The following is a 26,979-nucleotide window of genomic DNA, read 5'->3' as shown; positions in this document are numbered from 1 at the left end:
TTGACTCTCTAGAATAATTTTGTGAATGGTGTGTTCTTAGTAAGCAATCAAGAAAGAATTTTTCCAAAGAAGCTTCCTATCACACAAAGAAGCCACTTGAACTTATCCACACCGATATATGTAGGCCAATTTCTCTAATATCTTTTGGAGAGCATCATTATTTTCTAACCTTTATTGATGATTTTAGCAGAAAAATTTTGGCATATTTTTTGAAGGAGAAGTCTGAAGTATTTTTTATATTCAAGAAGTTCAAAGCTATGGTGGAAAAAGAATGTGGCTACTACATCAAGGCCTTGCAATCCGATCATGGAGGCAAATTCACATCCAAAGAGTTCGAACATTTTTGTAAGGTGCATGGCATTCGACGACTCTTGACGATACCCTATTCCCCCCAATAAAATGGAGTGGCGGAGAGAAAGAATCAGACTATTTTTGATATGATTCGAAGTATGTTAAAGACGAAGGTCATACCGAAAGAATTTTGGGTGGAGATCGTAAATTGTGTGGTCTACTTGCTCAATCGATATCCTACCAAGAGTCTAAAAGACATAACTCCATAAGAAGTGTGGAGTGAAAGACAACCTAGTATCTCACACTTGAAGATTTTCGAGAGTATCGTCTGTGCTCATACCCCAGACCAAAGAAGAATGAAACTTGAAGACAAGAGTAAAAAGTTTATCTTTATTGGGTATGATGCTCGATCTAAAGCTTACAAGCTCTTTGATCTAAAAACTAAAAAGATTCATATTAGTAGAGATGTGGAGTTTCATGAAGATGGTATGTGGAGTTGGCAATCAAACAAAGAGCTATTTTATGAAGAGAAGAAAGAAGAAGAGAAAGAATCAAAGGTGCACTTTAAAGTTTTTTCACCATCTTCATCTTCACATTCTAGAGTATCACCTCTTTTGGATGATAGTCTAATGCAAAGAAAGACAAGGAGTTTGCAAGAGCTATATCAGGTAACAAATGAACTTAATCTTGTTTGTCTTTTGGCTAACAATGAAAATATTTCTTTCGAAGAAACAATACAAGATAAGATTTGGAAAGCCGCCATGGATGAGGAGATCAAAGCAATAGAGAAAAATGATACTTAAAAACTTACTACTCTCCCCAAAGGCCATAAATCCATAGATGTTAAATGGGTTTACAAGAAGAAGAAGAATGCTCAAGGATATATAGAGAAGTACAAAGCAAGATTGGTAGCCAAAGACTACAAGCAACAAGCCGGTATCGACTATGAAGAAGTGTTCACTCCGATTACTCACATAGAAACTATAAGATTACTCATCTCTATTGCAGCACAATTTAAATGGTCAATTCTTCAAATGGATGTCAAATTAGCTTTTTTGAATAAAATTTTAGAAGAAGAAGTCTATGTGAATCAACCCAGAGGGTATGTGAAGAAGGGTCATGAAGAAAAGGTTTTAAAGTTGAAGAAGGTACTTTATAGCTGAAAACAAGCACCTAGAGCATGAAATAGTAGAATTGATGCATACTTCAAAGCTAATGACTTCATGTAACGTCCGTATGAGCATGCCTGTGAAGAAGAAGAATGAAGATATATTATTTGTTTCTTTGTATGTAGATGATCTTATTTTTACAGGAAGCAACCCTCAAATTTTTGAAGAATTCAAACAAGCTATGATCCTAGAGTTTGAGATGACAGATTTGGGGCTTATGTCATATTTTCTCGACTTAGAGGTCAAGCAAAACAATGAAGGCATCTTTATCTCTCAAGAAGCATATGCAAAGAAGATTCTTAAGAGATTTAAGATGGAAGATTATAAGCCAATAAGCACCCCTATTGATTGTAGAGTCAAACTATCAAAATTTGAAGAAGATAAGATGATGGATCCTACTCTTTATAAAAGCTTAGTTGGAAGCTTAAGATATCTCACATGCACAAGACCGAACATTCTATATGGAGTTGGCTTATTAAGTGATTTTATGAAGGAACCAAAATCTACACATTGGAAGGCTGCAAAAAGAATTCTTCATTACATCAAGGTACTATAACTCATGGATTAATGCATTCTCCTTATGATTTTCGGCTTCTTGACTATTCGGATAGTGATTGGGAAAGAGATTCGGATGATAGAAAGAGTACAATCGGATTTATTTTCTACTTGGGTAATATGGCATTCACTTGGCTTTCTAAGAAGCAAGCTATTGTGATTCTTTCTACTTGTGAGGCGGAATATGTTGCGGCATCTTCATGTATTTGCCATGCTATATGGCTTAGAAGATTGTTACAAGATATCTATTTCTTTCAAATTGATGCTACTAAGATATATATGGATAGTAAGTCGGTAATGGCATTAGCAAAAAATCCTATCCATTATGAAAGGAGTAAGCATTGCGACATCCATTTTCATTTCATAAGGAAGCATGTAAAAAAGAAAAATGTGAAATTAACTTATACGAAGACTCATGATCAAGTTGTCGATATCTTCACCAAGCCACTTGCAGCAAATTATTTTCACAAGCTCAAGAACTTACTTGGCATGAAGGATGGAATATAGTTAAATTTAAGGGGGGTGTTAGTAAATAAACTTAATTGTACTATTATTAGTGTTGGAAGTCTAAGGGTTTTGATGGCAGCAGAAGCAGAGGGAAGGAAGGCGAGGAGGGTGTCGTGGAAGGTGGTGAACCAATGGGAACATTAGGGGGCGAGGTTGAAGAAATTGATGGTGAGTGAGACCATCTGAGGGAGGAGGGCTTGGGCTTGGGCACGGGGGAACGGGGGAAGGAGGGAGAAGAGGGCGGAGGAGGTGGTCGCTTTGGTGGCGAGGTGGTGGTGGCAGCAGAGGCGACGCCATTTGGGAGAGCAAGAGATGGAAGAAGGGAGGTGGAGGGCGTCGGTAAATCCACTCGAGATCAAACAGGGTGCGGGGCCAAGGGCTCACAGGTGGACGCTGACATCATATGGTGGGGGTGGGGGGAGGGTGGGGTGTGGGAGTGCCCAGAGGGGCACTGGAGCTGGAGAATTATTATTATATTGACTAATAATCTTCACCCATAATAATATTTTTAATATATGAATATATTCATTTATAAATATTAATTATTAATAAATAATAATAATTGTGATCAAGGGTTCATGGCTCAATATGTGGGGTATTATCCATTTGGGCATATGAACTAATAATCTTCATCGATAATAATATTTTTAATATATGAATATATTTATTTATAAATATTAATTATTAATAAATAATAATTATTACGATCAAGAGTTCATGGCTTAGCATGTGAGGTATTGTCCGCTCTGACATTTGGCTTACAGCCTTGAAATTGTATGGACCATTTAGGACCTCATGATTTTATCCTTCAAAAGACATCTCACTTGAGAAGAATGATCCCTTCTTATATAAGCTAGAGTCTTTCTTGACTCACAACTAAAGTGAAACTAATGATGCCCTCCCTTTTATATCACAATAATAATAAATATTCATTAGTTATCAATAAATTTGATAGAGGATTCATTAATACTTAATATATTTATTTATATATCAAAATAAATTAAAATTTATTTATAATATGAAAGATTTTTTCTAATATATATAATAATTTTTTAAAAAAATTATTGATTCATGTAAATATACCTTAATATTTGAAGTAACAAATATTAATAGTAGGCCATAAATGAATAACAAATAGATTGAGGAGAAATACTATTAGTTGAATTATTTATTTAAAAATATTGTTGAAAATTTAACAATATTTCTATAAAAAATTCTCTCTAACCCAACATAATAATCTTCTTTTTGATGACATTTTTTAGAATAATTTTTTCACCAAACATGCTAAATTTTCTTTTTTTGCAATTATTTTTTAAATAAATAATTTTCAAGAATCCTTAGATTATTCTTTAATTTGACAAAATCCAACTAAACAAACCCAAAGTATCTTTTCTTAACGTCCCCCACCCCATCATCCTTGACCCTGTGAGGGAAAAAGAAGACTTCATCATAGTTGGTATCATAATGTAATTAGAAGTGAATATCTTGTCACTTGCTTCTGTAAATTTTTTTGTTTGTGCAACTGTTGGAATTTGCTACTATAAGAATATGCATATATTGTAGGAAGATCAATTGGTTTCGTAAAGTGAAAATAGTGAATTGGTTCCTTGGCAATAGTTTGTTAATTAGTGCTCGGGCTAGTAGTTTTGTACTATTCTAATAAATTTCTAATGAAATGAGGCTGATCCAAAAGGACCTCTAGATTCGATGTTATCTATGTTAGCCACTATAAATAGGATTAGACAAGATTCAGATGCAAGATCCACTATTTCGGAAAGATCAGTTATAAATTAAATATTTAAAAGTTATAATTTGATCACACAATATTTAATTGAGATAATTTTTTTTCTAAATCTGATAATTTTTTAATACCTATGACATGATGCCACACCTTTTAGAGATGGCGCCCCAGCGATCAAGTTTGAACTCCATTATTTAAGATCTAAAATGGGTCAATCAAATCGAAGATTTTCTTTTTTGGCAAGATTTTGATTGGACTTATTTTTTAACTCGAGAAAAATCATCAGTCGAAATAATAAAAGACATAGTTGATATAGAAATCGAGTTCTATTTTTTAAAAAAATTTATTTTTTTAAATTTATTTTTTTTGGGCATGTCTATTTTTAGAAAGAGATTACTATCTGAAATAGAAAGAAGAATCCGATCCAAATTGTACAAGAACGGATCTTATTATAATAAACAAAGAATGTGTAACTTTATTTTGGATCATAAATAAAGAAAAAAAATGTAAAGCTTAGTTTCATAATTTTTTTATTTTTTTTATTTTTTTTATTAGAAATTCGAATTGCATAAATTGAAGGAAATCTTTATTTTTTTCATTATCAAATTAGAGGCGCAAGCTCTGGATTTCTCTAACATATATCTAAGTTTTGAGTTTTCCATGATTTAGGGATTGTTTGTAGGGCATCTAAGTTTGCTACATAGGCCAAAAATTGGCCAAAAGTTTGTATATGATCACTCGGAAGGATCAAGAAATATTGTTGCTAGAGATGGTACCCATGCACTACCAAAATTAGAAAAATAATAGGAAAACTAGCACATCGCCGGCTTAGCAAATTAATAGATATAATTTGAGGAACTAGGGGTACCTCAACTCCGACATGCACTGCATTGATTCGATTTTATTTCCTCCAGGGCGACGCTTTCTGATCTGTTCTTCCCCTTCAGTCTAAGTTCTTACAATGTTGCCGATAGTGCTCACCGAGCGTTCCAAGCTGCCACTTTTACCATACGGAAATATTAAAATATTATCAAAAGAAAAGATGACTTTTCACTTATCCAAAGTATTAAAATAAATGATGAACGTACCTCCAGAAAGAACTAATATAATAGAACGGTAAGCCTGCTGCATGGTCCAAAGAGGCAACCAACTTTCACCTCCATGACGCTCTCAGATTGAAATATATTGGCTTTGTACCGTTCTTGATTTTGTCATTTATATGCATTAGAGTAACTCTTTATACGCCACGTTCAGCAAGAACTAATATAATAGAACGGTAAGCTTGCTGCGCAGCCCAAAGAGGCAACCAACTTTCACCTCCACGATGCTCTCAGATTGAAATATGTTAGTTTTGTACCATCCTCGATTATGTCATTTATATGTATTAGAGTAATTTTTTATACATCATATTTGATATAAAAAAATATATTATTTTATTTTATTAAATTATATAATCATTATTTTTTTTATACATATTTAACATTTATAAATTTTTTTTATTTAAAATTTTAAATGATAAAAATATTTTTTTTTAAATTATAATATCTCATGACTATATTATAATATCCTACAGTCAAATTATGACTTCTTGCATACAGTATGTCATAAAAAAAAATATATATTTATTATTTAAAAAATTTATAAATTTTTAATGATTAAAATATTTTTTATTTTTATAATTTTAAAAAAAATTATAATATTCTATATATAAAAAATTATAAAAATAATCATAAAATATTATAATTTTTTTAAAAAAATATTTTTATTATTAAAAATTTAAAAAAAATTATTAAATATATATTAGACAATGATGACTATTTTTTTTAATACGGTTGAGCGATGTGTTTCATGTTCATCTTATTGTACGTATGTGGTGCATAAAAACTTTCTCATGTGCATTGTGAAGCACGTGTTAATAAGTTAATCCAAAAAGTCGCCTCGCAAAAATGGAGATGAACTTTTCCTAAAAAGTCATAGTTTGCACCGGTGGCAGCCACCAGCCAAAGAATGATGTGACATACAGTCACGTGGGACTAGTGGGTAGCTAGGAATTAATGTAATACATCAGGTTACATGGTGGTTGGAAGTGATCGCGAAAGAGTAGCTTGAATGCACAGAAATATTAGAATAATTCAAAATTTCTAAATGCATAACTAGTTAATTTTAAGATGATACTTGCCTCCACTTAAATGTAATGCATACGCAAGCATTGTTTGAATACAAGCTTTGATGACATATTGATGTGATATTGGGCTGATTGGACCGACACTCAGGCCTACGTAATGGTCAAGCCTACCGGTCAGTTCTTTTGCGTTCAGAACCGTTGCAAGACATCAACGGCCAAATTGCTTATTAGCCAAATTCAGCCGGCTAGATTTGATTCGGACGATACTTCTATTTGACTGCGTATTCTGGAGTAATGCCTTTGTATCATTAATTCTAAAGGCTTCAAGCTGCGCCTTTAGCATTTAGGAAGAAAATTTTCTCTGTGGGGTTTTCGGGCCAGCTCTGTGGAATAGTTTGCAAATCCTTGGCCCGGGCCTGGCCTATTTTGTATCCCCACACGCGTGATAAAGAATTAGGACCGTTCAATTTCTGTGCTTTTTTTTTTTTTTAGGGATCGCAAAAATTGACCGACCTGGTCATAAGCCAATTCAAAACCTAACTTTGTGTCTGATTTGCGTCATGAATTACCTCAATGCAGCTCGCTACCTCTACTTCTTCCTTGCGGCCTCTTTCCCATTTTCCTTACAACCTGACTTTTTAACAACTTCACTACTAGCCATGTAGTTTTTCGGACATCGAGAGTCATCTTAACCTCGCACTTCTTTTTCAGCCTGGTCCATTCACGATCTTCTAGCTACCTCCATTCCAGGAGCCAATTCAACTTATAGTTGATATCCAAATTTCCAAGAATGTCGATACAAAGTGAATGTAGTTGCATTCGAAAATGAAATGTAGATAACATACTAAAAACGTACGTACTTGGAGCAAATACTCTCATTAATCAGATGTTATTTAAGCAAACGGAAAAAGTAGCAGTTATTTAAGACCCGGCAAACGCACCAAACGTCTTCGCGAGCACGTTTGTAGGACCAACATTTTGGATAATTATTTGTTTACTAAGATTAAGGTGGCTTCGTGGTAACTGCCTTGCTCATTGGAAGAGATGACTTTCGAGTCGGTACGCCTGTGATCACATGGCGTGATGCGACTCGGTTTCTGTTCCGTCCTGAGGTTGTTTTGTCTTAATTTGATTCCTTTAAGGATAAGATAATTTTGCACGTGTTTTGGTTGGTTCTTTGGTTGTAAGGCTAGGAATTCAGTAGAAGCAAGGGCAGTTTTTCTAATACAGGGCATTAAACAACTGCACGGGCCGGGAGTAGGTTCAACTACAATTAATGCATCCAAAATGAAAATGACAGCCTCGAACAAAATACATGTATTGGACTTTCCATGACTTGAACGCCTTTTAGGGCTCTGAAAAATCAAAAGTGGGAGGCAATATGGTGTTTTAATATCTTTCTTGACTCATCCTATATATTTAGTGGCCCTGTCTCCATTGGTCTGATTTGTTGTGTGATCCACAAACTTAAGCTGTTATCATTTCGTATGTGAAGAGTGCCAGAGTTGTTATGGCTAATGGGGGTGTAAAGAAGGCAGGTCCAAAATGAAAATGACAGCCGCGAACAAAATACATGTATTGGACTTTCCATGACTTGAACGCCTTTTAGGGCTCAGAAAAATCAAAAGTGGGAGGCAATATGGTGTTTTAATACCTTTCTTGACTCATCCTATATATTTAGTGGCCCTGTCTCCATTGGTCTGATTTGTTGTGTGATCCATAAACTTAAGCTGTTATCATTTCGTATGTGAAGAGTGCCAGAGTTGTTATGGCTAATGGGGGTGTAAAGAAGGCAGGTTCAAACACACCAAGGATAGCGCAGGTTCCGCATTTCAACTTCAGCCATTTTAAGTGGACTCGAGCCACTCTTTGAACAACTGATCATCTGGAAACCAAAAATTTCTGCATACATATACCTTGAGCTATTGATCTGCATCACAGTTAAAAATATTTTTTTATCTATTATGATGATAATTTATGATATCAAATAATTTTATTTATAAATAAAAATTAAATATTATGATGATAATTTTATTTATATATATTGTTTCAAGTTTAATCAAGCAAGTCTATCCAATCCTAATTTGTCTTGTTTAGCAATTAAAAGAGACATATCTGAGTCAAATTTCCCACTAAAACTCAAGCTGCTCATTGAAAAGATAGTTGGTTTGGCAACCCTAATAGCCTACCAGTTAGCTGAGCAATTATATATGCCATTATATCTTTAATTACTCATTAATCAAATTAATACAATATGCACATATGGATGTTTCAAGTTTAATCAAGCAAGTCTATCCAATTCTAAGTTGTCCGGTTTAGCAATTAAAGCAGACATATTTGAGCCAAATTTCCAACTGAAACTCAAGCTGCCCATTGAAAAGATAGCTGGTTCGGCAACCCTAGTAGCCTACTAGCCAACTGAGCAATTATATTTGCCATCATATCTTTAACTACTCATTAATCAAATATAATATGCGCATACAGATCATTTATATGATATGACCTATCTCTAAACAAGACTAATCAGGAGCGAATAACATCTGGTCGGTCTCAAGAAGGTATATATAGTAGTATTTTTTATATAGTCTATATAGTTTTATCTACCTGGAAGGCCAAAAGAACCTTTCAAAATTTATAAATTAGAATAGATTTTCTCAGCTTTTCAAAAAGAGCTAATTTTCAAGTAATGGAGATTCTCATCATTCGCACCAATTAGCAAAACTCTAAGCAAGTACATTAAGATACCAAAAGTATATCATAAGGAATTAACCACCATATACTTAATCTTGTTACCCTTGTAGATATGGTTTGACATATAGTTTTATGCAATCTTTTATCCTTGCTTTATAAGATGTCTTTCTTGCCATATCTTTTTCTTCTTCTTCTTTTCCTTTTTTGTTCTTATACAAAGCAATGGATTTGACTACTAAGGAGCATCTCGCAGCGTTAATTAAATGTTTTGAAAAGAAATCATAGGTTTATGTTCAAGCTAAGGCTTATGCTAATGGTCATGCTTCTCAACTTTGCAACAAAGGATTTTCGGTTGATTCAAGAATGCATCCGAATATATACTAGGACTATAATAATGTAATACCTCACTAAAAAAGCAAATAAGAGGATATTATTTGGATTCTTTGGCATTGTATAAATTTAAAGATCCATTTATTGCATAATTGATGTTGGACAAAACACATGCGCACCCACACATGACCAAATATACCCCATTTAAATCCTAACATCCTTGTCAATTTAAGAGTCCACATCCGTTCAAGTATACTCATAAGTACTATGAATCTAACTGCAAACACCATGATCCAATGAGCCTGCGCATGCTATAATATCCCTTAATCCATATAGACATATAACGGATCCCACTCTGATACTTTTGTAGCAGCCTAGGACCTTATCAAAAAGGACTAGCCAAATAATATTAGTTAGGTTCTTTGACCCTGTATAGGTATCATAGATCTTCATAATGCATAACTTATATTGGACTAAAAACATGCTTGTACTGGTCCTTATGGTGACCTAGGTAATTAGAATGAAGTTGGATAATTTCCCCTCCCTCTATCCAAAGAAAAACAAAATCAACTTAATACTAATACTTAAATTGAAGTAAAAAAGTAGTGACGCTGCCATATTCATAAAACAACCACAGCAGGGGCATGTCATGACCACACCCCCAACCCCCACCCCCCCCCCTTTTTTTTTGGATGATAAACTACCTCAAAATTATAACGGGTGGTTATTTGGCCCACAAATGTCATCAGTTTTGAAACATACTATCGCCCATGTCCTCACAGTAGCCGTTATGATGGCTCGTATCAACAAACGAGAGTGAAATAATGACATATTTTAAATATTTTATATTTTATTTAAAGATTTTGATATTTTACATCATAAAATATTTTATTATTAAACAAAAACACCATTCCAGCAATGGTTATGTATTCTTGGCGTTCTGAAAATGGCTGCCGAGCATGGCAGTCAAAAATCCCTGGCTTGACTGGTGATGGAAAAGTTCCTGTAAGCACGCATGTTCGGCAGCAAAAAATGCAATACAATTAATGGTTTCCCTCTAAATTTCCTAATTTATACATTTCTGATGCAAGCAAAAGTCGTAATTGATTTCAGAAGAAGTGAAATAGAAATACCTCATTTAATTTAACCGCAAGCACGCGCGTTTAAAGTAGGAATTGACCGCACGAGGAAGAAGAACTTCAGTACAAGGGAGAAATGTTCATTTACGTTATATAGGAATTGACCACAGGAGGAATTAACTTATATAGGATCTTACACCAACATCTCCCACTTCAGTACGCAATTTTTTTTCCTGTGGGCAAACACTTCAATAAATCTCGGAGGAAAATACACTTACTAATTCAGTATTATCACAATCTATCAGGCTTTTTATTTGCCCATTTATTCATTGAATATCTCATACATATATAGTTTTTTAAAATGTTGATTGGTAGAACATTGGATCAAATGAACCGACGGGAAAAAATGTAGCATGGAAATCCTAGATAGCCATACTTTTGAGGACGACAGTCTCCATAGTGAGCCCTGGACCGAATCCATAGAGCACTCCCCAATCAAGCCCCTCTCCGGTGGTTCCTTTTCCTTCCTCCGCGGACCACTTCCTCATCTCGTCCATTATGAAGAACACACAAGCGCTCGACATGTTTCCATACTCACTAAGCACGTGCCGTGTTGCTCGTAGCTTCTCCGGCTTCAGCTTCAATTTCGACTCAAATGCATCAAGTATGGCCGGACCACCAGGGTGCGCAATCCAGAACAAAGAATTCCAGTCGGAGATACCCAGCGGCTGGAATGCCTCCTCCAGGCTCTTCTCGATGTTCTTAGAGATAATGGTGGGGACTTGGTTGAGAAGATGGAAGGTGAGGCCCACTTCCCTGAGGTGCCCTTCGATGGCCCCTTCGCTGTCTGGCAATATCAACTGTGCCGCTGAAGCCATTTCAAAGAGTGGCCTCTCAACATCTGGCATAGGATCAGCTCCGACGATGAGTGCCGCTGCACCATCGGCGAAGAGAGCCTGGCCTACGAGATTGTCAAAGTGGATGTCGTCAGTACCTCGGAAGGTGACGACAGTGATCTCGGAGCATACGACAAGCACACGAGCACCCTTGTTGTTCTCAGCAAGGTCCTTAGCAATGCGGAGCACGGTTCCTCCGGCGAAGCAACCCTGGTGATAGAGCATGACTCGTTTGACAGATGGGTTGAGACCGAGGAGCCTAATGAGCTGGTAGTCTGCTCCAGGCATGTCGACGCCACTAGTGGAGCAAACGACAAGGTGGGTGATGTTGGACTTGGGACGACCCCACTCCTTGAGAGCCTTCACGGCCGCCTCCTTCCCCAGCTTCGGCACCTCCTCCACCAGGATGTCCTGACGGGCATCGAGAGAGGATGCCATGTAGGCGCACATATTTGGGTTCTCCTTGAGAACATCCTCGGTGAGGTACATGTACCGCTTCTTGATCATAGATTTCTCACCTTCAAAATGATGCAACAGATTAACCAGTGTCAGGAAATGGGAGACGCGTGCAATTAATATCTTTTCTTCATTAATTTAGATAATAATAATATTGATCGTTTTGTTTCTCATCAAGAAGCATAGTTAGTTTAAGAGAAAAAAATCTTGTCGTAGCTAGGATGATGTCAATCACTAATGAGAAGATGAAGAGATACTGAGATTATGACAGGGTTAATCTGGAACTGCCCGAGAGAGTATGGATATGTATGCAAGCATGATTTGGATAAAAATGTATTACGAACAGCTCCCTCCGGATTCTCTTTTTTTTCATTTTTCTTTTGAGAAGAAAGATGGGAGCTAGGAAGGCTCCGCCTCCCTCCATATCATGGATGCATGCTAAGGAGTGATGAGATGGGCAAACGTCCCTGAGTGCTGGGTTTATGTACATAATAAGCAAAAATAAACGAGGAAGCAAGGCATGCAACAATTATATAAGCTCTTACATATGCGCTTGAACTTCTCTTTCAGCTCGACCTTGTGCTCATTTTTGGTGATTCGGAAGTAGAAGTCAGGGTAGGTGCTCTGGTCGACGGCATGAGGAGGGTTGGCGGTTCCGATGGCCATGATCGTTGCCGGACCGTCGGCCCTCTGTGCCTTGCGGATGGATTGGATGCTGGCCATTCTAAGTGGAAGGGAGATGGAGAGATGGGTAGTGATTATTGAAGGTTTAATTATTTAGGGAAGAAAGCTGAGGAGTGAGGAATGGCATGCCCTTGGCTTCCATATATATAGCCCTCTGGGTGGATCATTATAAAATGAGTGGATGGCAACAGTCTTCGATGGCCGTTGACTGGCCACGGCTCGTCCTGTCCCAGCTACCAAAAAGGTGGCCCGTGCTATCCACCAACCTCTTGAGTTTGTCTTGTTAGGTTGCTCCTTTAGGCAAGGAGTCGCTCTCCCATAAGATCAACTTGTTCTTATCTTCGTCCCTTGGTCAGTCGGAGCCGCTAAGGATCTAGGCTAGATGGATGTAGAACATTTCTGCGCAACATTTCTGTAGCCTATTTCGATTTAAGCCCCTTTGCTACGAAATCCCAAATCCAGCCAAAGAAACGGTATCCAATCCTTCTTGCGGCTGCTGCTCCTCCGACACGCTCCTCACGCTGGATTTAGTATCTGTTGGATTACGATTGGATGTTTGTAAATGACGTCCGCGTCCCAGTCAGAAAACCCCCAACAACAGCAGCAGATCGATCACCAGCTGCAGCCGGGCGGAAGCGCCACCCCGTCGCCGGTTGCTGCCCCACCGCCGCCCAGCGGGAAGCTCTCCTTTGAGGAGATCTCCAAGTACTTCTCTCTCCCCATCGCGGAGGCCGCATCTAGCCTCGGTACTTCTTTCTTCCTATTTTGCCTCATGATTTCTGTTGCAAGAATTCAATTTTAGGGTGTTTCTTTTTTGGTTTGATGTGTTCGAGCGAAGATCTCTTCTTTTGACGTTGAGAAGCTTGGATTTTTCTCGTGTTGACATGTAGTGTCCTGATCATGTCTTTTTTGTCTTCGAGAAGTTCTTGGATTGGTTTTTCTTGATTCTTTGTGCAAATTTATCTTTCCAAAATGCTGTAATTTAACTGTAGATTCCAAAATGGTGGGAAGGAGACTTGTTGTGTTATGTTAAATGTTGACATCTGTGTCATATATATAATGGAGTTTGAATAATGTGCTTTTTGCAGGTGTTTGTACTAGTGCATTGAAGAGGATATGCCGTGAAAATGGTATTATAAGGTGGCCATATCGTAAGGTCTGTCCAATCCATAAGATGTATTTTATTCGTATCCAATACTGCATTATTTCTTGTTTAGGAATACCATCATCTCATACTGATTATGGGTTAAAAATACATAGAAATTTTTTAAGTATTTTCTATCTATTATGCTCATATTGTAAAATGGCCTTCTTTTAAAATGATATGTTTTTGTAAATAGCATGAAAATAAACTTTCTTAGTTATAACTTGCTAGCTGGAATCTTTGCCTAAGATGCCCTCCTCTCTGAAATCTTGCTTCCTAAGAACTTCCTCTGTTCTTTTCTTTTTCCTTTTCTGAATGCTTTTCTTACCCTCCACACTTGTATGCGCTAATGGTTTAGTAGCTAGATGCTATGTCATATGTGCGCATCATACAAAATTACATATATAGACACCTGCACATGTACATCAATTGATACAACAGTGAGAGAGAGAGATGTGCTTTAGGTTGACTTCTATTTGTGATCTGATATGCTCCGGCAAGCTTAACACTTGAATTTTTTTCTACCAATGCTGATTTATCTAACTTTTCCTAGAAGATTTTATTGTACTTTCTATATAAATTAGAGACATTTTTATGCTAAACAAAGTCTAATCCTACGGATTCTGCATGAATACTGCTTCTAATGCAAGGTATATATTGCTTCGAAATAAATGATTTATCATCTAGAAACTTGGAATACTGGATACAAATCATTTCTTCATACCTTCCATCTATAATTTTTATTTCAGTGGATTCCTTTTAACCATTTCAACACCCTGTATAATTCATAATGATATATGCACATAAATGTGTATACATTTGATCATAATGAAATTGGTAAATATTTGAGATCATTGTTAATATCTTGAATGAAATCAGAATCAAAGTGGGATTCAAATCAAGATTAGGGATAAGATCAAAAATCATGTATATAAAGAATGCCGTACCAAGCCGAACCGTCCGGTACGGGGCATGCCGAACCGTACCGGCGGAGAACCGAGACGGTTCGGGCATGGAAAACGGCACATGCCGGTGCTGGGGAAGAAAAGAGAGAAAAAGAGGAAAAGAGAGGGAGAGAAAGAGAGAGGAAGAAAAAGAGGGAGGGTGTCCGCCGAAGGGCCGTCAGAGGGCCTCCGATGGGTTGTCGTGGCCGCCGGGTGGCATAAACACCTCCCATAGCTCCGCGACATGAAACAGGGATGATCTGCCCCGGTTTTTCATATTTTTTTTAAAAAATATTTTTTTAAATGAAGCCGGCATGGGGTTTGCCGGCTTTACTTAAGTGATGCCGGCAAATCCAGTGCCGGCTTCATTTAAAAAAATATTTTTTTAAAAAAAAACGAAAATAGGGGCGGATCGCTCCTGTTTCACACCACGGAGCCGCAGGGGGTGTAAACGCCGCCTGCGGGCCACGGTGGTCCGCCGGAGGCCCTCCGACGGCCCCTCCGGCAAAAGCCCTTCCTTTTTTTTCCCCCTCTCTTTCTCTATTTCTCTCTCTTTTTCTTCTCTGGTTCGGTCTCGTTTTTCTTCGTCGATTCATCTTGGTTCAGAACGGAACGGAGGCGTGCCGAACCGTACCGCCGGCCGGTCGATCTAGCCACCGATACCGGTTCCACAAACCTTGCTTGTGTAGTTCAGTTCGTGATCATATGACTGGGTACCATCATGCTAAAGATGGACAGATCACCTGTCTCATTATGTTCTTTTAATTTCATTCCACTTCATTGGGGAATGTGATCATTCAAACCGATAAAATAAAAAGAACACTAGCATGAGAAATGTACCATCTGTTCCAACAGAAGGACTCTATTTGCTGTTAGATCAGGTAAAAGGCACATAAGATGTGACAAAGATTTTAATGAAATTGATCCACTAAATCTGAAATTTTAGCTGCTACTTATGAGCATCTTCAGCATGATCTCAAATCAAATTTCAGTTAGATCAAACAACCATTTGCTTGCTTATTAACATAATAGTACAGAAAAGCTTTTCTAAAAAAAGATTCTCGATGATTTCTTGTTCTTTCCTTTATGGTAAATCTTTTTATAGCTCCCACTCAAAAAGTTCTCTTTAGCACACGATAGTCATGTCATCAGCTATCACAGCTCTATTGGTTCTTGAGAGCCTTTTCTTGTGGGGTACAATTTTCATTTTTCCCCCCCTTTTTTTATGGTATTGCAACTTATGAACTTCATGTTCCTTTGTTTCTTGCTGGGAAGACTGTGGAAGATATCAGAAAGGATGCTGAAAGAGAGAGAAATAAAGAGCTAACTGAGTTGCCAAAGATAGCGAACCAAAGAACTGATGTTTCAAAAGTGATGCCTTCAACGTCTGTTGGTTCATCATCAACAACCTAGCGAGCAAAGCTGCCTTACTGTTTTAGTGCAAAAAAACTCTTCATTTTTATTTTTATCTGACAATGTTTAACATAATGCAACATATCTTTTGTCTGTACATGACTGCTTTGTCAAGTTAGTATCTTTTACACATTTCAGTGCTTCTTCCAGTACTTAGAATGATACACCTTACAATGTAGCATACTGGTTCATTTGAAAATTTCCCCATCTGTTAAAATTATCTTTTTCCGAAAATATATGAATCACAAGGAGATCTTTCTCCCGAAACAATAAAGACAACTAAAAGATACTGGCTCTTTTCTTTGTGATATTGATGTTAAATAATTTTTGCACCAATCTTGGATAACTAAATACACTACTGATAGGGGCTAAATTTATCTCTCAGAGTCTCACCATTTTAATTTATTTCCCGAAGTTCTCATGCTTAGTTCTGCATCCCCCGAATTAATTACATAGAAGGGTAGCAACAATTATTAATTGTTTAACAACCTTTTAGAATTTTATTAACCGATCCGATATCAACTATTGTGATCAAAAGTTTAGATAAATGGACGGTCTCTCATTTTAATATTTTGTTTGGTCAAGTCATTAAAGATATCCTGAAGGATTAGAAAAGAATATCTAGAGAGAGTAAGAAAGGTATTTGCTTTTGTTCTCAGAAAACTAAAATAGGCAAAGAAAGACCAAATTTTCAAGTAGTTTAAGTGCTTCGTATTGCTTTTTCAGTTCTGTGGACTAAGCATCATAGAGCTCATTTTCGCAAAAACTAGGTGCTTTCAAGCTATTAGATGTTATTTTTATTTTAGTGCAGTGAACCCCACGTTCTGTGCACTCAATATGTGTTAGCTATTTGTGAATGTAACTTGTAATTTGACGTTGTAACTATGTGATGAAAGTGTTTTAGCAGGCAACTGCAATACATAGATGCTCAGAGGACTGCATAAAATTAGTAAAGTGTCGGTTTCTAGATGAATTATGTTGAAAAATAGATTAAAATAGGAATATATGTACATATGACTAAAAAAATTGCAATATGCTAGGAAAAAATCAAAGGAAATAAAAGGTAAATTAAAGAAACAGTTAAGTTTATTTTGTGGATTTACTGTAATCTACAAAATGAAATGTTAGCCAGTAAAATTATATTTTTCCAAACAAATTATATAAATGATCATCCAAAAGGCATGCTCAATTATTTCAAGTAATTTAATCCTATCGATAACTTTATAAATGGTGAATATGATGTTGGAAATTAACAACTGAATCAGAACATATTGAAACTTGTAGCTTGGGGTTTGGGCACCGGTGAGAAAGACCATGATGTTGCAATTTGCTGATTTGACATGAAACTTCGATCCATTTTAAGGAATAGTGTAAATCCTGCCATCTATGTGTAGGCAGCAATTGGGGCCTGCCTGCATGATTGCGTATAATGGCTGGCTGGGTAATTCCACCCTAAGCCTGCATATACAGATAGCACCTGGGGATTCAGCGCTCTGTAATATACAGTGCCCGGAGGATACAAGAGAAAAAGTTCCTATGAAAATAAATGGACTGACAATAATATATTTTTATTATTCATAATTATTAATAATAAAAATTTTATCATTAATATTTAGTTATAAATAATCGTATCGTTGATACTATTTTATGATAAAAAAAATATTTCATCGTTAATAACAGTTATTTGCGATGAATAATTTTTGTTGGTGCAAAAATCCGCCGGCGTCGGAGAAGCTGGAGTCGAGGGAGTCGCAGTCGCCGCCGCGACCTGCAAAGAAAGTCTAAACCGGAGTTAGAGGTGCTCCGGCAAGACCCTCCGACGCTCAAATCAGTTCTCTGCCTCAACAAGAATGGAGTGCTCGAACGAAAATTTTAGCAGAGTTTTGAGATAGAAATTAGAGCTTAGAGAATAACGTATCTGGGATCCCCTTTTTATAGGCGGAGGGTGCAACAGACTGATAACGACGTTTGTAACCGCCTGGTAGTGGGCCGTTCCAGGCCATAAGGAGTTGGTTGCGGAGAGTAGTGGCGTCAGGGGCTGTTCAGAGCCACGTGGAGCTTGTCGCAGGGAGTGGAGTAGTGTCTGTTGTCACGACTTGCCAGAGAGTGGTGGAGCCGCGTGGAATCCGTCGCAGGAAGTGGAGCAGAGTCGTGGCCATTACTGTGGCCTGCCAGGGAGTCTAGGCCTGTCGGCCGAAGCTCGGTTGAGGTCTGGCAGAGAGAGGTAGCTCTCCATCTGAGAGGAGCTCGGATGTTGCTGGCGAGCCTTCTACCGTTGGGTGCCTTGGGCACTAGTACTGCAGGTGAGGGCCATTCGCTGTAGGAGCTCGGTCAGGGGCTTTTCGTAGATGAAGTTCAGTTTCACGCAGAATTCGGCAGAAGGTCGACCGACCATGGATGTCGGATGGCGCTGGAGAGGTTCATCCGCTGGAGGGGTTCGGTTGCTGGAGTCCGTGCATTGTAGGAGTTCGTCCGAAATTTGTCTGCTACAGAAGTTCGGTCAGAGTCCGGTCTCCGTAGAAGTTCGGATGGGGATCATTTGTCGAGGAAGCTCGGTCGAAGTCTGCCTATAATAGAAGTTCGGAAGGAATTCGTTCACAATAGAAGCTCAGGTGGAGGCTTACAGTAGAAATCCGATGTGGACCGCTCATAGTAGAAATTCGGAGCAGATCGCTTGTAGTAGGAATTCAGAGTAGACCGCTTGTGGTGGGAGCCTGGAGTCCGGCCCTTGTCAGAATTCAGATGAGGTCCATCTGCGATAGGAGCTTGGGGCTGAAGTTCGGCTCTCGTAGGAGCTCGGACGAAGTCTACCCGCAGTCGGAGTTCGGGGAAGAAGTTCGGCTCCCGTAGGAGCTCGGACGAAGTCTACCTGCAGTCAGAGTTCGGGGAAGAAGTCCGGCTCCCATAGGAGCTCGGACGAAGTGTAGAAGGTGGTCGGCCACCGTAGAAACTTGGATGGAGTCCGTCCGTCGTGGAGAACTCGGTCGACACTGGTGGGGGTTTATCCGTCGGCAGGACTTGAGAATGTTGCGGAGGCTCGGCCGCCGGAGAGGTTCGGAAAGATGTCGCCGAAGGTCAGACGTCGGTAGAATCCCGGGAGGATCACTCCTGACACGAACTTCGGCTGGGGGGTATTTTATACCCAACACTAGTCCCCCTACTTTCGAGTTCGAGTTTCGAATGAAGGAAGTACAGAGAAATTTTCACAGCCGAAGTTGCTCCCTTGAATCCTGTGCACGATCGCCCTCAGATATTTTGGCATTTAATGCGCGCGTGCTGGGATCTTTTCAAATCGGGGCGATCCGAAGAGACTTTTCGAAATTTCCGCTAGAGCGTCACTCCAGGTACGATGCAGTAATGGCCTTGTCAGCTGTCAGCCGCTTTTAGCCGCCTGCTATGGCGAGTGGGACACGTGGCGAACATAGGTCGGCCTGGGGAGATCCGCGATCATTATAGCACCGGATCTCAGGGTCTATTTAAACCCGCCCTTCCGCCTCCAGGAGTTTCATTTTGTCTGAAAGTCCTGTTGGTCCCCGCCTACTCTCCGAAAGCTCTGACCTTCCTTGGCATCCGCTTTGGCCCTAGGTGTTCTTCGAGTCATCCCTGTCCCTGCACCTCTGCATCCTTCGGAGCGACTTAGGTTAGTCCCGAAACTTTCGTTCCTTCTTTTGCCATCTAGGTGCCCCTTCTTCTCCATTTTTCTTCTGCCGCATTCTACTTGTTTGGTCCCCCACGAACCTTTCGCCTCTTATTTCGCCTGATCTCTCCGGGATTTTTAGGGTTCTTGCTTGAAATATCTTCTGGCACCTCTGCCTCTAGCGGTTCCAAGAGCTCGTCTGCCTCAGTCCTCCAGAGCCCTCATACTGTAGACGAACCCACATCTAGGGCTGGGCCTCGTTCGATTTTTGCGTCGGGCGTCATTCCCTGTTCTCTGACTCCGGATGAACTCTTACTGATAAATGTTCAGTATGGAGTTCCTCCGGAGTACGATCTGGAGCTTCCTGATCCCGTCGATCGGGCTAGCACCCCCTCCACCTGGCCGCTTCTGCCTGTACCAGGAGGCCTTCCGTGCTGGGCTCCGGCTTCCGCTTCCGTCCTTCGTCGTCGCTCTTTTCCGTTTTCTAAACATTTCTTTAGCTTCAGTCACGTCGAATTTCTTTAGGTTTTTGATAGGGATCCTCTCCCTTTGCCATGTAGTCGAAGTTCAGTCATCTCTTTCTTTGTTTAGGTATTTTTACACCTTCAAGCGCCACCCCTCAGCAAAAGACTGGTGGTACTTCTCCCCCCAATTCGGCAAGAAGGGGTTACTGAAAGGTGCTCCCTCTTCTATCCATAACTGGAAGGGGAAGTACCTCCACGTCCAATGCCCAACCTTAAAGTTGGGATTGCCCCCTTGGAGCTCCTTGAGGGACTCTGTCCGTCGGGCTCCTAGCCTGGGGAAGGACGACCTTCAGGCCGTCCGGAAGCTCCTTAGTTATCCAACTCCTTCCCTTCCCAACCTTCTTTAGGAGCAGTTTCTGTTTAACATCGGCTTGAGTCCCCTGGATCCTGCGAGTATTTCATCTTTCCTTTCTTCTTCTTTTCTTCTTCTCTTCTTCTTCTCTCCCCCCTTTTTTTTTTAACTGCACGTCACCTCTTCCTTTTTTACTCCATTGCTGATCTCTTTTTCTCTCTTTCTCTTTTTTTTTTTTAGGAATGGACGTCGAAGCAGTACGGATGCTTGCCAGGGGCCTCAAGGTTCACAAAAGAAAAGGCGCTGCGGCCTCCGGGTCTGCAAAAAAGGCCAGAATGGAGGAAACGAGCTCGGCCACGCCTGCCCAGGCGGCTCTCACGGTCGATGTTCCTTCAGACGCTGAGCCTCCGGTTCTCCGGGCCTCTTCAAGGAGTTCTCCCGCCGAGGTTCCCGCCTCGGGGGCCCGCTTCGAGGAGGTGCCAGGGGTTGAGAGGGGGAGGAGAAAGAAGACGGTGGCCCGCAGGGTCAGCGGCCGCCGAGCCGCCATCGAAGAATCCCACGGCTCCGAGGAAGAGCCGGTGGAGAATCCCTTTAATGACAGGGACCTGATAAAGCGACTGGTCGACGGGTGCGTCCTGCCCGAAGTCGTCCAGAGGATCGTTCGCGCCGATCCCGAATAGCGGGTTTGGGACTCTCAGGGTCCTTTCTCGAGGTAAACAGATTCACTTTCCTCCTTCCCCTCGCTCCTTCATTCAATTAACTTCTCAACTTTCATTCTGACCTCCTGGCCGCCCTTGCAGATCGGGCACCAGCTCCTCGCCAACATCGAGGCGACGAACAAGGCGAGGAGGGATGCCATCCAGGCGGAGGAGGGCCACCGGACCGAGGCCGCCCACCTCAAGAAAAAAGCTGTCGAGGTAGCCAACCTCCAAGAGGCTCTTGAGAAAGAAAAGCAGGCCTCGGAGGAGATGGTGAGGAAGGCGGAGGCCGAGGTCACAAATTTGACGAAGCAAATTCCGGTTCTGATCTCGGAGGCCAGGGTCCAAGCGGTGGAGGAGTTCAAGGCTTCTGCTGAGATGAGGGACCTGAACGTCAAGTTCGGCCAAGATGCATTCATCAAAGGATTCGAGCTCTGCCAAGAGAAGATGGTCAAGAAATTTTTCGAGCTCGACTTCAGCTTCTTGGACGAGGCATCTGAAGATGAAGCCCGGCCCTCTCCTGCTGCCGCTGCCACCGCAGCCCCCTTCCAAGAACACCGAGCTCCCCAACTCCTACTTCGGAGGTTTGAGACCTCTGACTTTGTATTTTTCTTTTACTGCAATTTCTCTTTTCCCTTTTGTCTTTAAAAAAATATTCAATCAATAAAATTGGGTTTCTCCTTATGGGGGGCTTCTCTACTCTTTTCTTTTCTTCTCTTTTTTTTTTCTGCAATGAGTCGCGCCTTGACGCTTTTGTCTCCCGATGGCAGTGTCCTGCCGAAGCGCTTCCCTTGCCCCAAGGAGTTCCGCTGAAGTCCACGATCCGACATCTAAGGAAGAAAGTTCGTCATTTAACAAAAAAGTCGAAGAAGATGGAGGACGAACTTCGCAGACTGAGGGAGAGCCACTCTGAGGCCACTGCGGAGGCCACCTACTTTCGGAACCTCCACGTGAAGGGGATCATGGAGTATAGTCGGAGGAAAGCGAACTTCGAGAAGGAGCTCGAGGAACATAAGAAGCACGCCAGCGATCGATCTTGGGCTCAAGCTTCCAAGATCAGCTCTCTTAGAGCGGAGCTGTCGGCTGCACAGGAAAGGATCGACCAGTTGGAAGGAAGCTCATCCTGGCTTTCGACTCGGGCCGACAGCGATCGAGAATGGTCGAAGAAGTTCTCTGACCTTCAGCAACAGCTCCAGGACACTGAGGTGAACTATAATGCGTACCGGGCCGGCTGGTGCAAGCAGGTGGACGACTATAGGAGGAAGCTCAGGACGGCGACCGACGAGGTTGCCCGCCTCCAAAGGTAGTTATCCGAAGGAGCCCAGTTTGCTCCTGTTCAAGATCCCGACGAACTCCAATCCCTGAGAGGAACCATAGAAGGGCTATCCATCGCCCTTGGGGAGGGGAAGGCTGAGCTGCAGCAGTTGAAGATCCAGCTGGTATACGAGCAGCAGACGGTCAAGGATGCGGAGGCGGAATCCGAGGTCCTGAAAAAGAGGCTCCGAGAGGCATAGAACGAAAGCCAACGATTTCATCGGAGGTATATGAAGATGCTAATGAGGGAGAAAGAATTGGAAGAAGAAGTCGAAAGCTTAAGGCACTCCCTGATGAGGGTCGAAGCCGAAAGTTCGAAGTCAGAAGAAGCCGGGCCCCCTTAGGGCTCTTTTTGCCTTTCGTCCTTCTATGTGTCTTCTTTTGCCATTTTTTTTTCTCTTTTTGGCCTTCTGTGCTCTGTAACGCATACCTTGCTAACGAAATGAAAAGAAGATTTTTGTTACCTTGCCCGCGCGATGTGTTGAATTGTCGTCCACCAAACTTCTTTCATTTTTCATCTCGTTCGATGTCGATGTTGTCCGAAAGTTCCTTGTTCATTTTTGCATTAGGTCGTCATTATCGAATTTCTTGTGTTTTTTGATTTGTTCGACGTCGACATTGTTTGAAGGTTCCTAGCCGTCGTCGTGTTAATTTGCCTTTTCGTTCGTGACCGTAGATCTCCCTTTCTCTTTCTCCTTTTTCACGGAGACGAGATCCTTTGTGTCTTTGGTATGGTTTGGCTTCCATTTTTCGCTGGTGTAGTCCGCCGCTTTTTCTACACATCTCCTTCCTCCTTTTAAGCAAGGGTTCTCCCTAGCTCTTTACGGGGTCGCGGTAGCGTAGAAGGGCCGTCGAGAAGGTTCTCTTCTTTCTTATCAGATCTCGAATGGTCGGATCTTAGTTGGTGTCAGGACGAGGTTCTTCTCCTATTTCTGATGCAGTCAATTTCAGCTCAAGTTAGGACGAGGTTCCTCCCCTGTTTCTAACATGGCTGTGGGGGCATATATGGGCATTGCAGGGCCTCTCCCCCCATCCGATCTAAGGATAACTGGACCTTCGACTTTGCTCATGTTAGGACGAGGTTCTCCTCCTTCCCTAATAAGGCGGTGGGGGCACATATGGGCGCTGTAGGGCCTCTCCTCCCATTCGATCTAAAAATAACCGGGCCTTCGGCCTTGCTCATGTTAGGGCGAGGTTCTCCTCCTGTCCCTAACATGGCTGTGGGGGCACACAAGGGCGTTGTAGGGCCTCTCCCTCCATCCGGTCTAAAAATAATCGGGCCTTCGGCCTTGCTCATGTTAGGACAAGGTTCTCCTCCTGTCCCTAACATGGCTGTGGGGGCACATAAGGACGTTGTAGGGCCTCTCCCCCCATCCGATCTAAAAATAATCAGGCCTTCGGCCTTGCTCATGTTAGGGCGAGGTTCTCCTCCTGTCCCTAACATGGCTGTGGGGGCACATAAGGGCATTGTAGGGCCTCTCCCCCCATCCAGTCTAAAAATAATCGGGCCTTCGGCCTTGCCCATATTAGGATCTGTTTTCGTTGTCTGAAGGGGTTATCCCCTGTCGTTACAAGTTCATGCAAAAAGAGAAAGATATGCAAATCTGAAAGGAATCTTAATTTAAAGCGAAGTCGTTCGCAATATATTTACAGGTTTTTCAAATCTCAGGGCTGTAGGAGGTCTACTCCCCATCAAGGTCCTCCAGAGATGGAGTTGATGATCCCAATTGGAGGTCGATCTCCGGGCTGCTCTTCCCTCCTCGGCGGCTCAGGTTGTGGCAGGGCCCTTGGCCGATTTTCTCTACCCTCAGACCGACGTCGAATGAACCTGTCGAGCCGATCTCGTCTGATGAGCTCCTCGATCTCGTCTCGGAGTTGAATGCATTCCTCTGTGTCGTGGCCGTGGTCACGATGGTAGAGGCAGAACTTGTTAGGATTGTGCTTCCCGAGGTGTGTGCGCATCCTTTCTGGCCTTGGGAGCTGCTCTCTGACTTCCATCAGCACCTGGGTTTTCGACGCGTTGAGGGGGGCATAGCGGCGGAATCTTCCTGGAGGAGAGCCCCATCGAACCCTGCACTCCGGGCTTCTCTGCCCGCGCGCTCGGGGAGGAGTCTGGGCGCATTTGTATCCGGGAGGAGTTCGAGAACGTGGCCGAGCTTCTCTCGGACCTTTTTCGACTGCGGGCTTACTCGAGTCTCCCGCCTGCCGCTCTCTCTCGGTCTCCTCATCCTTCATCTTGAAGGCTTCTTCTGCTCGAGCGTACCCTTCGGCTCGAGCCAGCAAATCGGCAAAATCCCTGGGGTACTTCTTTTCCAGGAAGAATAGAAGGTCGTTCTTTTGAAGGCCGCCTTTTAGAGTGGCCATCACGAACGATTGGTCCAAGTTTCAGACCTCCAACGCGGCGACGTTGAAACGGTTGACGTAAGCTCGGATGGACTCCCCCTCCCTTTGCTTGATGTTGATGAGGGACTCCGAGCCCCTCCAAGGACGCCGGCTGCTAACAAAATGAGCTGCAAACTGGTGGCTCATCTGATCGAAGGAAAAGATGGTACCCGACTTCAGCGCCGAGTACCAGTTTCTCGCTGCTCCTTTCAAGGTGGATGGGAAAGCTCAGCACAGGATGGCGTCCGACGCGCCATGAAGTAGCATCATTATCTGGAAGGTCTCCAGGTGGTCAACTGGGTCTGAAGTCCCGTCGTAGCTTTCAAATTGAGAGAGCTTGAAGTTTGGCAGGATCGATTCCTGCATGATCATTTGAGAGAACGGAGGGTCAGTACAAATGTCCTCACCATAAGCGAGGGGAGCGTGGCGGAGTTCTTCGATCTGCCGGTTCATCTCCTGGAGCTTTCGATCCAGGAAATCCTCTTGACTACGGGTCTCGAGGGTCTTCTGACAGAATGGAGATAGAGATCTTCCAGGAGTAGAATCATGATCCGACTGAGGGCTCTCCACCCTCGGATTCATCTTTCTGGGAAAGACGAGGCGACTGGCCCAAGTGGCCCATCCTACCGTCGGATTTTGGAGTTCCGACGACGTTCTCTCCAGTCGCACTGACGCCTGCGGCTGTTGCTGCTGCTGCATGGCCTGCACCGCTTCAGTGAGGCCTCTGATCTGCTGAACCAGTAGGTCGAATTGCTCCGTGCCAACCGCCGTTGTCGGAGGAGGAGGAGGAGCCTGGGAAACTGGAGGTGAGGCCGGAGCCTGAGATCTGGCCGCGGAGGCTGTGGATCGCCGGGTGGATGCTTTGTGGGGAGGTATTGGGCGAAGATCCAGTAGAGGAAGGAGAAGAGGATGTCGGAGAAGATGACCGAAGGTGGTCCCGTTGAGTGCTCCTTTAAGAACAAGGGTACTGCGAAGACAGCCCCCCTTCCTCTAGCGCCAATCCTGTTGGTGCAAAAATCTGCCGGCGTCGGAGAAGCTGGAGTCGAGCGAGTCGCGGTCGCCATCGGGACCTGCAAAGAAAGTCTAAACCGGAGTTGGGGGTGCTCCGGCAAGACCCTCCGACGCTCAAGTCAGTTCTCTGCCTCAACAAGAATGGAGTGCTCGAACGGAAATTTTAGCAGAGTTTTGAGATAGAAATTAGAGCTTAGAGAATAACTTATCTGGGATCCCCTTTTTATAGGTGGAGGGTGCAACAGACTGATAGCGACGTTTGTAACCGCCTGGTAGTGGGCTGTTCCAGGCCATAAGGAGTTTGTTGCGGAGAGTAGTGGCATCAGGGGCTGTTCAGAGCCACGTGGAGCTTGTCGCGGGGACTGGAGTAGTGTCTGTTGTCGTGACTTACCAGAGAGTGGTGGAGCTGCGCGGAATCCATCGCAGGAAGTGGAGCAGAGTCATGGCCATTACTGTGGCCTGCCAGGGAGTCCAGGCCTGTCGGCCGAAGCTCGATTGCTGGCGAGCCTTCTACCGTTGGGTGCTTTGGGCGCTAGTACTGCAGGCGAGGGCCATTCGCTGTAGGAGCTCGGTCAAGGGCTTTTCGTAGACGAAGTTCGGTTTCACACAGAATTCGACAGAAGGTCGACCGACCGTGGATGTCGAATGGCGCTGGAGAGGTTCATCCACTGGAGGGGTTCGGTTGCTGGAGTCCGTGCATCATAGGAGTTCGTCCAGAATCTATCTGCTACAGAAGTTCGATCGGAGTCCGGTCTCCGTAGAAGTCCGGATGGGGATCATTTGTCGAGGAAGCTCGGCCGAAGCCTGCCTGCAATAGAAGTTCGAAAGGAATTCGTTCACAATAGAAGTTCAGGTGGAGGCTTACAGTAGAAATCCAACGTGGACCGTTCGTAGTAGAAATTCAGAGCAGACCGCTTGTAGTAGGAATTCGAAGGAGACCGCTTGTGGTGGGGGCCTGGAGTCCGACCCTTGTCAGAATTCAGATGAGGCCCACCTGCGATAAGAGCTTGGGGCTGAAGTTCGGCTCTCGTAGGAGCTCGGACGAAGTCTACCCGCAGTCGGAGTTCGGAGAAGAAGTCCGGCTCCCGTAGGAGCT

The 26,979-nt window shown here is 42.4% G+C and overlaps 2 protein-coding genes across 2 annotated transcripts; one reads left to right on the top strand and one right to left on the bottom strand.

The window, feature by feature from the left end:
* Window positions 1-10,681: 10,681 nt before the first annotated feature.
* On the bottom strand, window positions 10,682-12,644 carry LOC140856579 (chalcone synthase-like). The gene is made up of 2 exons (XM_073254339.1): window positions 12,386-12,644; window positions 10,682-11,902 (listed from the first exon to the last, which is right to left on the bottom strand). The coding sequence occupies exons 1-2, from the start codon at window positions 12,561-12,563 to the stop codon at window positions 10,911-10,913; spliced, it is 1,170 nt and encodes a 389-aa protein (XP_073110440.1). The 5' UTR covers window positions 12,564-12,644; the 3' UTR covers window positions 10,682-10,910.
* Window positions 12,645-12,880: 236 nt separating this feature from the next.
* Window positions 12,881-16,157, top strand: LOC140856580 (uncharacterized). The gene is made up of 3 exons (XM_073254340.1): window positions 12,881-13,270; window positions 13,613-13,680; window positions 15,888-16,157. Exons 1-3 carry the CDS (start codon window positions 13,087-13,089, stop codon window positions 16,023-16,025), a joined length of 390 nt encoding a protein of 129 aa, XP_073110441.1. The 5' UTR covers window positions 12,881-13,086; the 3' UTR covers window positions 16,026-16,157.
* The last annotated feature ends 10,822 nt before the right edge of the window (window positions 16,158-26,979 follow it).

Source organism: Elaeis guineensis, chromosome 3 (assembly GCF_000442705.2).
Source record: "Elaeis guineensis isolate ETL-2024a chromosome 3, EG11, whole genome shotgun sequence".
NCBI lineage: Eukaryota > Viridiplantae > Streptophyta > Magnoliopsida > Arecales > Arecaceae > Elaeis > Elaeis guineensis.
The sequence above is the reverse complement of the archived record's forward strand: the minus strand, read 5'-3'. Positions and strand labels throughout refer to the sequence as shown.